We start from the raw sequence: 15621 nt of genomic DNA on the forward strand, positions 1-15621 counted from the left end.
ATACAGTATTTATATCTTGCTACAATCCTAAAGGATTCTTGGTGGTTCACAATACACAAGTAACATTGATAATTAATACCATTTAAATCATCTAATCATAGTAAAAACTGTCATCCTGGTGTGATAATCCATCAGCTATCGATATTTAAACCAGATAGCATCATGTCTAAAATAACCTCTGGAACAACTCCATTCTCAATTGCTTCTGGAAGGCAATCAAAGTAGGACCACATCAAGAGGTCATTCCAGAGGGCTGGCACAACTACTGAGAAGCAGCACCTCTGGGCCTCAGCACAACTGAAGCTTCCAAGTGGCATTCAAAGGCAGCCTCTTACAAAGCATGTTGCAGGAATCTAAGCATGGGCTGACAAAGGCATGAGTCACTGAAGCAAGGTCCTTCTGACCCAGATAGGGCTACAAGTGGCACACCAGCTGCAGCTGGACAAAGATTCTCCTGGCCATGGCCTCTACCTGCTCTCCTAGCAACAGCTGAGAGTCCAGGAGGACCCCCAAATTGTAGACCTGCTCCTTCAGGAGTAGTGATTCTTTCTCAAAAGACACTACTAGTGCAGGCAAAGAGCCTCAGTGCAAAAACTCCCTCTTGCTGGGATTCAACTTTACCTTCTTCTCTCCCCTCCATACCTTCATAGTCTCCAGACTCCTGGACAAGGCATAAGCAAATGTCCAGTTAGGCCTCTATCGCAACAAGCCATACACACACACACACACACACATACACACTGTAACAAAAGCAACAACCACCAGCCACCCTGTCAGTCAGCAGCTGCATGGAGGCTAATGATAAGGCTGCCATTTCTATCCACACCTATTATCAAACAGCACTCTTGGAAATATGAGAATTGAATTTTAAGACTTATTATGTGATGATTTAAATTTAAAGGGAAGATAGGTATGTTGGAGGTGTGAATCCAGTGGCACTAGCTCTTCAGCACCTCATGACCTATTGATCACATTGGGACGTGCAGTGTAGATAGAGGGTTAAGGATTTACCTGTGCTTCTCATTCACTATCACTCTGCCTACTCTTTGTCTAAGACAGTGTTTTTCAACCTCAGCAACTTTAAGATGTGTGGACTTCAACTCCCAGAATTCCCCAGCCAGCATGGGTGACTTCCTTCTGCCTTCACACTCACACAGAGCACATGGTCTTGGACTCTCCCCCTCATAGGATGTAGCTAGCTAGGTTCTAGGTTTGGCCTATAAATGTAATGTATTTCCTGTAAATCAATCTCCTTTCTATTGTAATTATAAACCCTGCTTCACTAATTCTTGCTGAACTTAGACTCATGCTTTCAGGAACTCTCAGAAGCACCCAGAATGCTTCAGCTAACATGGAGGAAAAACAGTGGCTGAACACAGTGGAGGGCTCTTAGAACAGCCACTGTAGCAGAGTTAGGTTAAAAGCAGAAAGCTCTGAAATCCCCAACTATGACATTATTTTGGTCAAGTCCCTCTCTGTGAGCCCTAATGTAACTAAGAAAGATTTTTAAAAAGTGCGGGGGGGGGGAGTAAGAATAATCCTTTAAACCTTCCTATAAGCCTCAGAGTAAAGGAGTGTATGTATTGCATATCAATTTTTGGCTCTAAGAGTAGAAGTTAGTTAATGAAATCTTAGGATTAATATCCAGCTCTTTTACATTTGGAACTATATAAAACAGGACTCTATAAATTCTAGGGCATCTCATCTTTGGAACTGGTTTCATCAGGGCCGTGTAGCACTTTTGATCTGAAGGCAAAAAGGAGCTTCAAAGATAAGGGACACTCACATAGCTCTTCTTGGCTGTAGGCTGCTTCCTTAAAGCAACTGCATCTTTTCTGGGTTGCCTCGCTGCCCTCTCCAGCTGCAGCCCAGTTCCAGAAAAAACAACTTTTCCCTTTTGAATTTGAAGTACAGAACAGCCCTATCATTCAGGTCTCTATAATGAGTTCCTGACACATTTAATTTTCAAAGTGGGGTAGTTCAAAAACCAACATGGAATGAATTTCAGTTGGTATACTGTTTCAGAATAAAGTCCTGCTCTGCACATGGACTTCCTATACACAATTGTCTAGACTAGAGATTTGGGCTGCAACCTTCTGTGAAGCATTACACATAAATACACGAATAGCAGCATACTCCAATCTGAATTCCATGCATAACTATGCATGCTATTGGAGGTCTGGAGACATTTTATGGAACAATAAAACACAAGCAAAGCCAACCATGAATTAACTGTTTCTCCGTACAACTTCACAGACAGGGGTTTATGCTTTTAATACTTTGTCTGTAATCACAGGTAAACTGTGGTGCCAAATCTAGCTTCAAGTCTGCATTTAACTGTAAATAATAAAGTCGATATGTTTTAGAACCAATCAATGAAATTCACATTTAAGCAAGGAACTTTAGTCTAAACGTATGTGTGTGTGTGTGTGTGTGTGTGTATGTATATGAAAACCAATGAGGATATTTCTTCCTAAAAATGTTCTTTAAATAAGTCTTCCACATTTTAATATTCTCAGTTGGTATTCTATGAGATGGTAAGCAGTGAATAAATATGATGTGGTAACTCTATATTCTGCAGTAGACAGAAAACTCTGCACCTGAAATCCAACAGAATTTGTGGTTCCAACAAATACAATGAGATTACTCTAATCATAGAAATTATGTGAGAAAGGAAATGTTTTATGCTTTTCTGGGATCAACATTTAAAACTGTTTTGTTTCTTTTTATGATCCCAGTAGCAACTTGCAGCCAAAACTTATTTAATCAGAAATAATTCCCACTGAGTTGCACCAGACTGCATTCCCAATTAGTTTTATTTAGTTTGTCTTCACTAACCCTACATCACTTTGGCCCATTCAAATTTTCCAAAATCCTCTTTGGAAAAAAAAAATGCAAAGATTTCATCCGATCATTTGGACATGCTTGGTTTTCAGAGGAAAAACGACCTGGAATAGGAAAGCAAGCAGCCTGAACGATACCTTAACACCTGCAGATCCCTTTCTGAGTTCTGCACTTCATCCGTAAGACGGTGCCAGCGCAGCAACGCTTTCAGCTCCTGTTGCTCCTTTGCTTCATCGATTGACAGCTGCTTGGGACAACAAACACACTGTTCACTGTTAAATGTTTTCCCAATTTTTTTCAATAATTTCTGAATGGAAAGTGTAGCAAAGGTTATGTTGTACTGTTACTATAATGTATATATAATTATGCATCTGTATGTGTGCATATATGTATACACACACATGCACATGGACGATACATTTAAACACTGTAGGACACAAGAATAACACAGGATTTGCAGAAATGAGAAGGACTGTTCCAAGTGTTAAGTTGGGAGATATTTGCTTCTAATAATAGTTTATCTATGCATAGCTAAATATTGCTCTAGGGATCCCTTATGTTTTCAGGCTCTCTGGAAAATTTCTCTTTTTTAGGTAAATGCAGGTTGTTGCTGCAAAGAGGGAGCTGAACTGCTACATAAATAGAAAAGCAAACAAAGCAACTTCAAACTGACAGAATATATATTATATATATATATATATATATGTCTGTGTGTGTATGTATGTATACATTTGTATATATGGATATGTGTGAGTCACTTTGGTGTAATGGTTAAGGCACCAGGCTAGACTCTGTGAGACTGTGAGTTCTAGTCCCACCTTAGGCATGAAGCCAGCGGGGTGACTTTGGGTCAGTCACTCTGTCTCAGCCCTAGAAAGGAGGAAATGGCAAACTACTGCCGAAAAACCTTGCCAAGAAAACTATACGGACTTGTCCAGGCATTGCCAGGAGTCAACACTGACTCAAAGGCACACAAAAAATGGTATCTGTATCTGTATCTGTATCTGTATGTATATTTGTGTGTGTGTGAGAGAGAGAGAATAAAACAAAGATAGCTGTGAGAGTTCACAAAGAAACAAAATCCCTATGGTTGCATAAATCATTATAGGTATCCAAAATGATACAGAACAGTGTGCAAGTTTAGACTTCTCTCATTTTGCAGGCAAAATGGCACAAAAAAACATGAATGGGGAAGCAACAAAAAAAAGTCTAGCAATTGGTGTTTTAGCCATGATGTTTTAACCAGGTGTTTTAGCCATGATGATTTGCAGATTAGAGTCAGTCTCAAGATGGAAATTTCAGACTGAATGTTATTAATCACTACTAGGTGTTACAGGCATCAAATTACTCATGGTATACTAGATCAAAGAATAATGGCTACTTTTTCAGTTCTGAAAGCATGAAGGCCATCTGAGTCTCAGATTTACATCCTGTCATGAAAGGCTTAGCAAAGTGATACTGTACATTTTTTTTAACTTCAAGATAGGCTTCAGAACAACACGGAACTCAGCACCTGTACTGAGTATAGATAGAGGTTTTAGCAAGACTACTACTTGATCAAAGAAATTTTAGTTAATCAATTTCATATTATTGGTCAATCAATTAACCAGTTTAATTTGCCTATGATTAAGAATAGGCTTAAAGCAAACATTATTTCCCTGAATTTAAGATGATGCATACCTGTCACGTCAAGTCTGTCTGTTTATATTAGATTTATATCCTGTGTTTCCTCCAAGAGCTCAAAATGGCACACACAACATTCACTCCTCTAATATTTCCCCACAATAACCCCGGAGGTAGGTTTGGCTGAAAGACTCCAAAGTCACTCAGTGTGTTTCTGGGGCTGATGATAGATTTGAACCTACGTCTGCCAGGTCCTAGTCTGACACCTTAACTACTACAACATACTGGCTTTTTTATCTCAGACGAGGCGTGTTTCCAACATGAGAGAGACAGCAAAAACTAAAAATCTCCTGTTACATGCTGTTCCATTTAAAACAATTCCTTACAAATCTCCTGTCCAATTAAGTGGAAACATTGTTAAATATTTTCAACATTCACTAATGGAACTAATTAAATATTTCAACCCTTGTTATATAAAGATGTGCTCCTGTCTGCACTAAAGCATGTTACATGTTGCACACAGATGCTTGCACCGTCATATAGTGGCTGAAGAGTAAGGCTGCCAAGCTAGTTTTCAGAGTGACTACTCTGCCGTTCATATCTTTTTTGCAGAACCTTGATTCTTTATTCTGGAAGTAAACCAAGGAGGAGGAGAGTATGCTGAAGAAGAGCTAAATAAATGACTAGAAAAACTCGGTCTTCAAAATCAAATCAGAGATGGTTGAGGAGAAATCAGAAAGGGGATATAATAACCAAAAGGTAAATTAATTTGGCAGGAGGAGAGAGGGCTTTGATGGAGTTAATTTGAATGACTTGTGATTCAAATGTCATTCAAGTGAAATACATTAATTTGAAATTTGTGAGAGTAGTAAATTTATAGGTTCTAGATAAATTCATGCTACAGATGAGATCTAAATCTTGAATGTTTGGAGCCAAATTAAAACAAACAGCATTGGGGCCAGGAAATGTGGTGGTGGATTCCACTGTGAATTTGGGCAACCCATATCTCTCTCAGTCTCAACAGTATGTAATGCAATAGCATCTATAGGAGCAAAGGAAAGGCTGGGTGGTTAGGAACTCTGCATGCTTCTGCCTTTTATTCAATTACTGGCATTAAGGATGTCATTTGTCTCCATCAGACATTTTGTTTCATTTGACCATGTTTGGGAACTTGCAAGCAGGACATGAAGCAAATTTTATTTGGTTGTTTAGTAATTTAGTTGCTCCTACCTTTTGTGACATGTCAGACATATTTCACCAGGATTATCTGTCGGATGATTTCTTGCAAGCTGAGCCTTGTTTTCAATTGCCTTTGACTTTTTCCAAGCTTCAGGATTTTTTTTTCCCAATGATTCTTGTATTTGTACTATGTGTCCAACATGTTTAAGCTTTACCTGCATTATTTGTGCTTCCAGTTATCAATCCTATTTTACTTCTTCTAATACTTAATGCAAGCAACCAAGTCTTCAATAGTTTCCTGAACAACAGCGAATCTCTGGGGGAAGTTCATTTCAGAGGGCAGGAATTCCAACAGAGTCAGCATGCTTCCCGGGTCCTGCAAGATGACATTGCCAACCTCTGGGTCCCATCAGTTAAGCAAACGAGTGAAATAAGGCTGTATACTCTTCCCTTATTTATTCAACGTATATGCAGAATATAAATTGAAGGAAGCTGGTGGATTGGAAGATGATTTTAAAATTGGAGGAACAAACATCAATAACCTGTGCTATACTAATGACACTACTCTGATAGCTGAAAATGCGAAAGATCTGCAAGCTCTAATAATGAAAGTCAAGGAGCACAATGAAAAGATGAGACTAAGATTAAATGTAAAGAAGACCATACTAAAAATGATGTCAGGTACAGTACCCAAGCTTAGAACTGGCAATGAAGATATTGAAATGGGAGATAGCTTCTGCCTTTTTGGATCAACTATCAACAGTAAAGAAACAAATAGTCAAGAAGTATGTTGCAGGCTACCACTTGGCTGAGTAGCAATGAAAGCTTTGAAAAAAATATTCATATGTCAGGATGTATTTATTCCTACAAAGATCAGAATCATGCAGGCAATGGTTTTCCCCATGAAAGCGAAAGTTGGAATTTTTAGACAGGTAAAACAAGTATTGATACTTTTGAATGATGGTGCTGGAAAAGACTCCTGAGAATACCAGGGATAGCCAAAACACCACCAAAGGGCTCATAGAACAAATCAATCCAAAGTTCTCACTCGAGGCACAAATGACTCAAATTCATGATATTTTTGATACATTATGTGAAGAGCTAGCTCTCTGGAAAAGTCTATAATTTGTTGAGAAGGTTGTTAGCTTGCAGCTCCAGGAAAGAAGGAAGCAGATTATCTGGACCCTTTTCAGTTGGATTTCAGACCAACATATAGCACTGAGGTGGAACTGATCACCCTTGTAGTTGACACTACTAATTGACCAGTGGCAGGACTAGGATGAGTGGTGCATTTATCCTGACTGTTATTGTCTCCACCAAGCCAGAAGACTCTGACATGGAGAAGCCCACTCCAGACAAATGTCAGCCTCAGGAGGCAGGAAATAATCAAGCGCCTGAGGCTGATTCTGCCAATATACTGTAGACTTGGATCATCCTAATATTGATTGGCTTGCCTTGGATTCAAACTGAGAGCATTGTTAGTTTTTGGGTTATACCCAAGCGCTGACATTGACGCCCTTTTGTTAACAGTAATGGCTATTTCATTTATTCTAGTAATGTCTTATCCATGTAGATCTAATGCTCTTGTGGTGTAAAGTGTTTCCTTCCAGTCCATTTCAGTTCACTGATTCTCAGAATGTCAGTTATCACTTTGATATTATCCTGGTCATAAATGTCTACTCTGCTTTCTTGGCAGAATGATGCAATGAGTTGTTATTTCCTTCTCTACCGGATAGTATTTAGCCTGTTTCCTCATTTATCAACTGCCTTTCATTGGTGACCCTTCCAGGAAGTATAGCTCATAGTATAATTGGGATGTGCAGGCTTCTTCATCAACACAAGGTAGAAATAGGAGTAAATCTTGCTGAATGTTTAGAAGTCTGGTTACTGACAAAAATAGATTGGAAGAATCGTGGGAAACCACCCCACTGTTTATGAAATTACAAATGGTGAGGAATCAAAAACGAAGTATTTGATCACAATCATTACAGGTAGTAATGTGGAAATGAATTAGAAGTGAATTAGTAGAACTGATGTATAAAGGCAGTAAAATGTATAATCTTCTAGAAATGGAATGGACTGAACAACCCACAACCTCTCTTGCAGTCCTCAGCCCATTGCTTGCAAATCCCAAATTATTCTTCTGTGTTGTCCTACTTTTTTTAAAGAAAAAGTAGTAGTAAATGAGGTAAGTTAAGCTTAGCAAAACGTAACTGTTTTATTGAAATGCAAACGAACCCAAAACCCAAAAAGCATGGAGAGAAGGGAAATGGACAAAAATGTCCAACTCCTTTGCTGATAACATCACTTCTTTCTCAAGTCTCCTGAAATCCTATGCAATAAAACAAGAAATAAAAATAAAAAGTGCAGACCCCTAAAATAATCAGAATTGCAGTAGTGCTTTCTTCATGTTTGAAAAGCCAAAGGATTATGTCTTAGGATTCAATCTCTGGCAACTCCAGGTGGAGATGGAAAAGAATTCTATTTTGAAAAGAGACCTGTTGCCAGCCAATGAAGATCAACCTCTCCCTACCTAGTCCCCTCCAGGCCACTATAGATATCATTTAGATTGGCAGTCTGATTCAATAGATGACAACTTTGTCCTCTTCTGTTGATTGCAAACTGAACATGAGCCAACAGTGTAATATTCTTGCAAGAACAACCCACAAAATTTAAACTGCATCAGTAGAAATATCAGTTCTAAATCACAGGAATGAATAGTTCCACTTTGTTCTGCAATGATCAGACCCCAGCTCAAGTATTGGCTAAAGTTTTGGGGACCACATTTTAAGAAGGATTCAGACAACTGGAACAGTTCAGAGAACAGCAATGAGGATCACAGCATTAAAGAAGTAAATCCTAGGAAGAAAGATAGAACAATCTGAGAATGTCAAGAAGAGAAGACTGAGGTGAATACAATAGAATTCCGTTACTTCAACGGATTTCCTACAGAAGAAGATCAAGACGTGTTCTCTATCCTTTCAGAGTATAGAACATGAAATAATGGATGGATGGATGGATGGATGGATGGATGGAAGGAAGGAAGGAAGGAAGGAAGGAAGGAAGGAAGGAAGGAAGGAAGGTAGGTAGGTTCTGGCTAAATGTTATAAAAACTTCCTAACAGTAAGAGCAGTTTGACAGTGAAACTAGTTACCCAGGCAGGTGTTCAAGCAGATGCTTTAATGTGTATTCCTGCATTGGACAGGGGGTTGCACTTGATGGCTCCTTGCAGCTTCATGACTGTGTGATTTTGTAATGATATTAGAAAAGCCTAATTTTTTTGTGGTGCTTTCATTCTTGTACAACCAAAGAATAAGAGCTACAATGTAAATGTTAAAATTAATAGCCTGTTAAAAATATCTCTGAAGGGGGATATTTTTTTCTTTGAAGACTGAAAATAAGTTAATTGAGTATTCAAAACCTAGCATAGCATTTCAGTATAATTGTTTTTATTATTCACCGTAGCCTTGAAAACCAGAAGATGTGGGTGATTCATTCTAAACCTTTTATTTATTTATTTTTGTCCTACAACTCACAAGAATACTTATTGTGTTATCTAACAATGAGTTGTAGGCCAATTAGTTAGCTTATAAGTGAACAAATAATTTTCCACTTGTGGTAAAGAAGGTTTCATGCCTTTATTTATGCTTCACCCACAAAGATATATGTACATAATTAAATTAGCGGATAACAACTAAATTACCAATGAGTTAGAGATAAAAGAAAGAATAAGTACAGTGCACTTGAAAGTCTTGCAAATTATTTTTGGTCTCATCCCATTAAAGCACCAAATAAAACATTTCCCACTGATGGAAGTTAAACAAACCTGACCTTGTGATAAAACATATAACTACATGGAATTTAGGACAGCTATTAGCTAGGATACTTACAAACAGATAACATTCCCCACCCCTTCCCAACAGTTAGAGCCAGGAAACTTGCATTTACTGGAGTGTGATGACATAAATAACTTAAGTCATATATTTTGTTCTAATTAACTAGAAAGTTGGTGAGCAATAGGTGATCTGAACATTCCAGCTGTACATTTGCTTCTTCATCAAGTAGAAAATCAAATAAGAAAAGAAGTTTCATGAAACATCTGAATCAGGAGTCAAGGTTTATTGTACGATAATTCCGAAGCCAATAACAAACCCAGTTCAAAGATGCCTAATGATTTTGGCTTGAGTGCAATCAACTATAATTTTGGGTTCAGGCATTTTATCTGTTGACCCACTAGCACAAAAAGAAATGGGGGTGAACAATCCAGTTTGTTATGCTACAGTTCATAGTTTAAATGCTGGGGTCTCCACATGATGCTCAGGGACATTAAGAGTATTGCACATCTCTCTTGGCAATGACAATGCTTCCCACCTCATTTGTTTTTAGAAAAGTTTTAAGATTCTTATATTTTTTGAAAAATTTAAATGGGGACATGAAATGCTACAAAGCAATGCAACAATCCACGTATAGGCTCTGTATGCATTCTTAGAAGTTAGAAACTTCTTCTTCTTAGAAGTTTCAGGTTAATGTTTTAGGGAAGTTTTTTTTTGCAACTGTACTCATTTGCCCAGCAAAAAAAAAAGATAGAAGTAACTTCAATATGGTTAGGGTCCTGGGGAACAGAAGACCTGGAAAATATCATCCTCACCAATTTACCTTCTGCTAAATGGATATTTTGTGACTACTGTATGAGAAGATAAGGTAATATGTTTTGCAAGGGTCTTCAAAAAATTCTGTTGGATCCTTGAAGGACATAAAATAGAAGAAGTCCCTCATTTTAAATACTTGGGTTTCATGCTACATTACTCAGGAAGGAGATACACTCATATCACCCAGGTTGCTCTGAATGCTTAGAGGAGTTAAGCAGCAATCCTTTCTTGTTCTCTCAAGGTACCCAGCAGCTCTAAAACTTTTTGAAGCCAGGATCATTGCACAGCTCTTACATGGAGCTCAGTTAAATCCAGACATTAACTATGATAACCTAGAGAGGGCTCAAACTAGCTTCCTAAGGAAGTTATTCCAGGTATGCCATCATTGCTCTAGTTTTGGAGGCAGAGCTTATAAAAATTGAAACAAGGGCACTGCATGTGTGCTCAGATATTGGTTAAAAGCTCATTTTCAACCTCAAAGTCTGATGCATCTTATCCTGATAGACAAATAGTCTTCCTCTTGAAAACACCAAATTTTTAAAAAATTACAAAAATTGGGATTTTGAAGTGAGACGCTGATGGCCCTGGGACAAGATCAGGCAATGACAATTCTCAAGGATTCTCAATAAAGAATTAAAAACAGAATATAGCAAGCTCTGATGTACCTCAGAGCTCAACTGGGTCAAATTAAATTTTATTTTAAACCAGCATTATATTTGGTTTAAAATAAATTATATTTAAAATAAATTATATTTAAACCAACATACAAAGAATACATTTTGGAGGCCTTCACACTTTTGCGGTTTAATATCTTACGGTCAGCAGTGTTGCAGGGTAAATACTGCAAAATCTGGTCTGCTGAAAGGCTTTGCTCTTGTAAAGATGAGAGTACTGAGTCACAGGATCACATTGTGCTTCACTGTAATGTCTACCAAGACATTTGCAATCAGCTGCTAACAGCTTTTCTTAATCCGTTTTGGCAAAAGAATTCTACATGCAGCTTTTTTGGCAGATAAAGATCCCAAGATAACACTTGCTGACACAAAGTTTGTATTTGTATCTTGTAAAATTCAGGCAGCAAGAAGACTAAGCGTGATTACAGGCCTTTTTACTGTGCATGCTATATTTTATGTTGCATTAAATATGTATTTACTTTTATGTAGTCTAGATGTGTCATCGGTAATAAACTTAAATAGGTATTTTGTGTGGTCTAATCCAGCAAAATAAATCCTTTAGAGTTATATATAACCCTATATATATTATGCTGTTATTGCATAAGCTAATGGTTCTCCTCATTTTTTCATTATAGACTATTCTAACTGTACCTTTTGTGCTGCTGACCAAATTGCGTCCTCTAGGTGAGTAGCAAATCCTTCACTAAGCCATTCTTCTGTCCAGTCACGTGCCCCGATGGCCAAACCAAACCAAGCGTGAGCAATTTCATGGCACAGTCGTGTTCCACAGAGGTTGCTCTCTCCAGATAATGTGCTTTGTGACAGGAAGATGATATGTGGGCTGAAAGATATGAATGAAGGACAAAATACATTACGGAGGTGTATTTACAGTAACGTGCGAACTTTATTAGCCTTGTCAGCCTGTTATTACATGCTATGTCATGACAGTTAGTTTATAGCTCAGACACTTTTAAGAATTAGGTTGCACTCTATTATTTTCTGGCTGGAATTCCAACTAAATATTCTGCCAAGCATTTGTTTCATATTCAAACATCAAATGGCTATTACCTGTAATAAGTAACCAAAACCAACATTTTATATTTTTCAAATTACAAGGCTGATTTATTTCAATGGAAGCGTTTATCCTTAAACAAAGGCTAGGCGTGAATGTAGTCCATAGGCATCTTTAACTAAATGATCAAAGCAACCATAGAAGAAAAAAGCCAAAAAAGTGCACCTAGTAAAAAAGGCTGAAAACTGTAAGCTCAGAGAACAAAAAAATAAGAGCAAAGTAAGCCCCTAATAACCAGTATTTTATAATCTACATATTCTTTATCAATAAATATACTTTTAAGCTGACTGTCTGTGTAGGAATGAGATGTGATGAGAAACTGTCACTTGAGCAATAAGCTTCCTATTCAAGCTGTATCTTCTCCTTGGTATTAATTCCATAGGACTATCTCTATAAGCAATCCAAAGGTGTCTTTGGATTGGACAGTCTATGATGTGTTTTCAGGAAAAGACTCTGAGTATCCATATGTGATGAGAACTGTAGAAATAGCTACTAATGTGAAATCTTTGGTGAAAGTTTATAACACAAATATCTATGAAGTTTACTAGTTTAGTAGTACTAGAGATAAAACGTCTTTAGGACAATGGGAATCCCAGAACATCCCAGGAAGCCATAGTCTAGATGGAACATGGTGAAACAGACTGGCTCCAGGTTGGCAAAAGAGTGAGGTAAGGCTGTATACTCTCCTCTTATTTATTCAAACTGTATGCGGAATATATATTGGGAGAGGCTGGATTGGAAGAGGCTGAGCGTGGTTTTAAAACATCAATTAACTGCACCATGCTAATGACACTCTCAGATAGCTGAAAATGTAAGTAATCTGCAAGGTCTAGTAATGAAAGTGAAGGAGCACAATCAAAAAATGGGACTAAGATTAAATGTAAGAAAACCAAACTCATGACAACAGAGACAACAACCGGCCTTAGAATACTATGGATAGCCAAGAAAACGAACAAAGAGATCACAGGAACAAATCAATCCAAAGTTTTCACTTGAGACACACACACACACACACACACACACTTAAAAGATATAACAGATCGGAAGAAAAAAGTAATCAAACTAAGATAAAAAAAAAAAAAGTGGGTTCCACAATCATCCTATCCAAAAGGTCTGGGTGAACAACCAAGTCTTCAATAGTTTCCTGAACAACATAAAATTTTCTTAAATAATCACTTATTTGCCATTTTCTCACATCTAGTACAAGACAGCATTATTGATTAAAGTGAGAATGAAGTATGAACTGCAGACTTTTCTCACATCCAGTTTTACACATTAGACTAAGGGTTCTTTTAATCCTACTAATGACGTATTTTAGCACTAAAGAACATTAACTTCCTTTCCTTTCCTTGATGTAGTACTGCATCTAATACATGTATTACATACATACATAATACATGCATGTAATACAACTGGACTGTATAATATACTGTAGAATCAAAATTCAGAAAAGACAAATAAGTTTGCCAAAAAAAAAAGAAAAGAAAAGTACAGCATTTTTAAAGTAGCATCCATATCTAGTATTATTTCCAAATATTGTCGAAACAATGTTTTAAAGCTCATGCTGTAACAATCATTCACAAAAAAAGAGGACTATAACATTCTCTGCCACATTGTTTAAGAAACAAGATTCATTTTAAGAACAGAATTTAGCAATCTCAACATTCCGTATGAAAAGCAACAATTCCATTTTCATCATGTAAGTAATTGCACTAATAAACTTAATTTTTTATTCATCTTGGACATATAAATCCATGCTTAAGTGTAGTTATGGTTTCCTGAAAATTCTTCCCCAGCTAAATCAATATCATAGATCAAATTTTCCCAGCCAACCAGATACAGACGCTATATAGCAATCTCCCTCAGTCTTAAATTCCTCCAGCTACTTCTAGCTTCTAGTACTACTTGATGAAGTTCCTCCTGGTCAGATTCTGCTCTCTGCTTAAAGTTTTCGCCACTACTTAACAGTAAAGTTTACTGCCATCTTCACACACAAGGTCTAGTCATCTCTCAGCAGGACTCTTTCAGGTTTGAAAGCTTGCTCATTCCACAGCACTGATCTCTGCTTCCTTTGGCCACCAGCTTTTTCAATCTGTCAATTTGAAGTTCCTTCTCCCATAGCTTCCATAATTAAAGCATACAGCATGCATAAAAAATGTCTGGTTCTAGCCTATTTGATTACATTACTAATCTGGCAGAGTAGTTACATGCAGGATGTATTTTGTGGTACCTAGAAACAATGTTTGACCATGTAACCAGAGCACAAAACTTTCAGTACAAGACTAGGTTTAGTTAAGTGCTAATTCTTTAAACTGAATATCAGTATTGGAAATGAGCCAAGCCTGCAGCAAAACAGCGGGAGGTTAAATTGCTGAAATCCAACATCTGGTATGTAGCCTGTTGGGAAAGTTGAGCCAAATTATTTCATAAGGTGAGGTCTGACCTTAATTTAGTTCATATCCTTTCAGCAAAGGGTAGGCTTAAAGACAGATAGGCTCTTCCCTGAAGAAGTCTCAGGGTTCCAGACAATTTGTGTTATGTAGCAATAGTTCAAAGCATAATGACACTTAGTTTATGTAAATTAATTTTAATCAATTCTAGCTCCAGTAACTTATTGTATCTTTTGCAGATGAGGACAGTAACCTGCAAAGATGTACATTTTTGTTAAATTTTAGAGAGCAAGAATATCTATACATTCAGTTAAAAATACATTTTTGACAAGCTTTCTAGGAAATGGGAAAGCAAAATTCTGTTGTCTTGGAAACAGTTTTAGATGTGGAGAACAGGTGAAAGAGAAATCTGAAACAAAATGTGATTTATTTGTTTCGGGGAGACTGGATTTGAATGTAAACCTATCTCACCAGGAAATATAAATCATTATCATCCACCTATATTTCATCCTGAGCTTCTTTAAATTAATTTCCATCCAAAATTCTTCTCAGCTTCTTGTCTGTGCAGAATAGATCAATCCCATAATGTAACAACCAGCTTCCTAACTATAGCTGAGCACATCTAAGTTGGAGGTCATAGGTCTTAGATTTTATGACTTCTAAAACAAAGGAACTGCCTATAACATAGGACAGTATTATATCTGTTAACAGGTGGCATCATGTGATAACATGAAACCAGAAATGTTGAAGAAATGGGCTACATTGCCTTTTCTTTATATAGCGAGGTTCCACAGGACTGTCCTGCACTTCCTCAAAATTGATGTAACATGTCAAAAACCATAAAACAAGAACCATATAGTTCAACACAGTGCAAAATATGGATCATATAACCACAAGCCCCAAATCTGTATAGATGACTTCTTGCCATCTGCCTAAAATAAGTTCTTAAGATATTTCCAAGATGTAATAATACATGTTCTAAAAAACCTTTATTATCTAACCCAACCCTTTCCTCAAAAATGTATGAACACCCACACTTCTCCTTAAACAAGTTTCTCTCTCTGAATCTGCTTGCACAGCCATGTTTGAAAAACTATCGTTTCAACTCGCTGAAAACACACACACCTAGTAACCAAGAAACACATGCATCAACTCCCCCCCCCCAAAAAAATCAGAAAAGGTCAGATTCA

At 37.3% G+C, this 15621-nt stretch overlaps 1 protein-coding gene across 7 annotated transcripts in view; it reads right to left on the minus strand.

Annotated features, from left to right (window-relative positions):
* Window positions 1-15621, minus strand: part of AOPEP (aminopeptidase O (putative)) — a 213431-nt gene that overhangs the window by 137906 nt on the left and 59904 nt on the right. For all 7 annotated transcript variants that reach the window (XR_015793697.1, XR_015793696.1, XR_015793695.1 and 4 more), the window contains 2 exons: window positions 11621-11810; window positions 2982-3088 (listed from right to left, as the gene is read on the minus strand). Coding sequence is in view for 4 of the 7 variants with exons in the window: in XM_088129867.1 (XP_087985993.1) it covers window positions 2982-3088; window positions 11621-11810 (297 nt within the window). In the remaining 3 variants the exon portion in view is untranslated. The remainder of the gene's footprint in view (window positions 1-2981; window positions 3089-11620; window positions 11811-15621) is intronic.

This window comes from Python bivittatus, unplaced genomic scaffold (assembly GCF_059951505.1).
Source record: "Python bivittatus isolate LINGU-HERP-01145 unplaced genomic scaffold, Pbiv_v1 ctg000850_np1212, whole genome shotgun sequence".
Taxonomy (NCBI): domain Eukaryota; kingdom Metazoa; phylum Chordata; class Lepidosauria; order Squamata; family Pythonidae; genus Python; species Python bivittatus.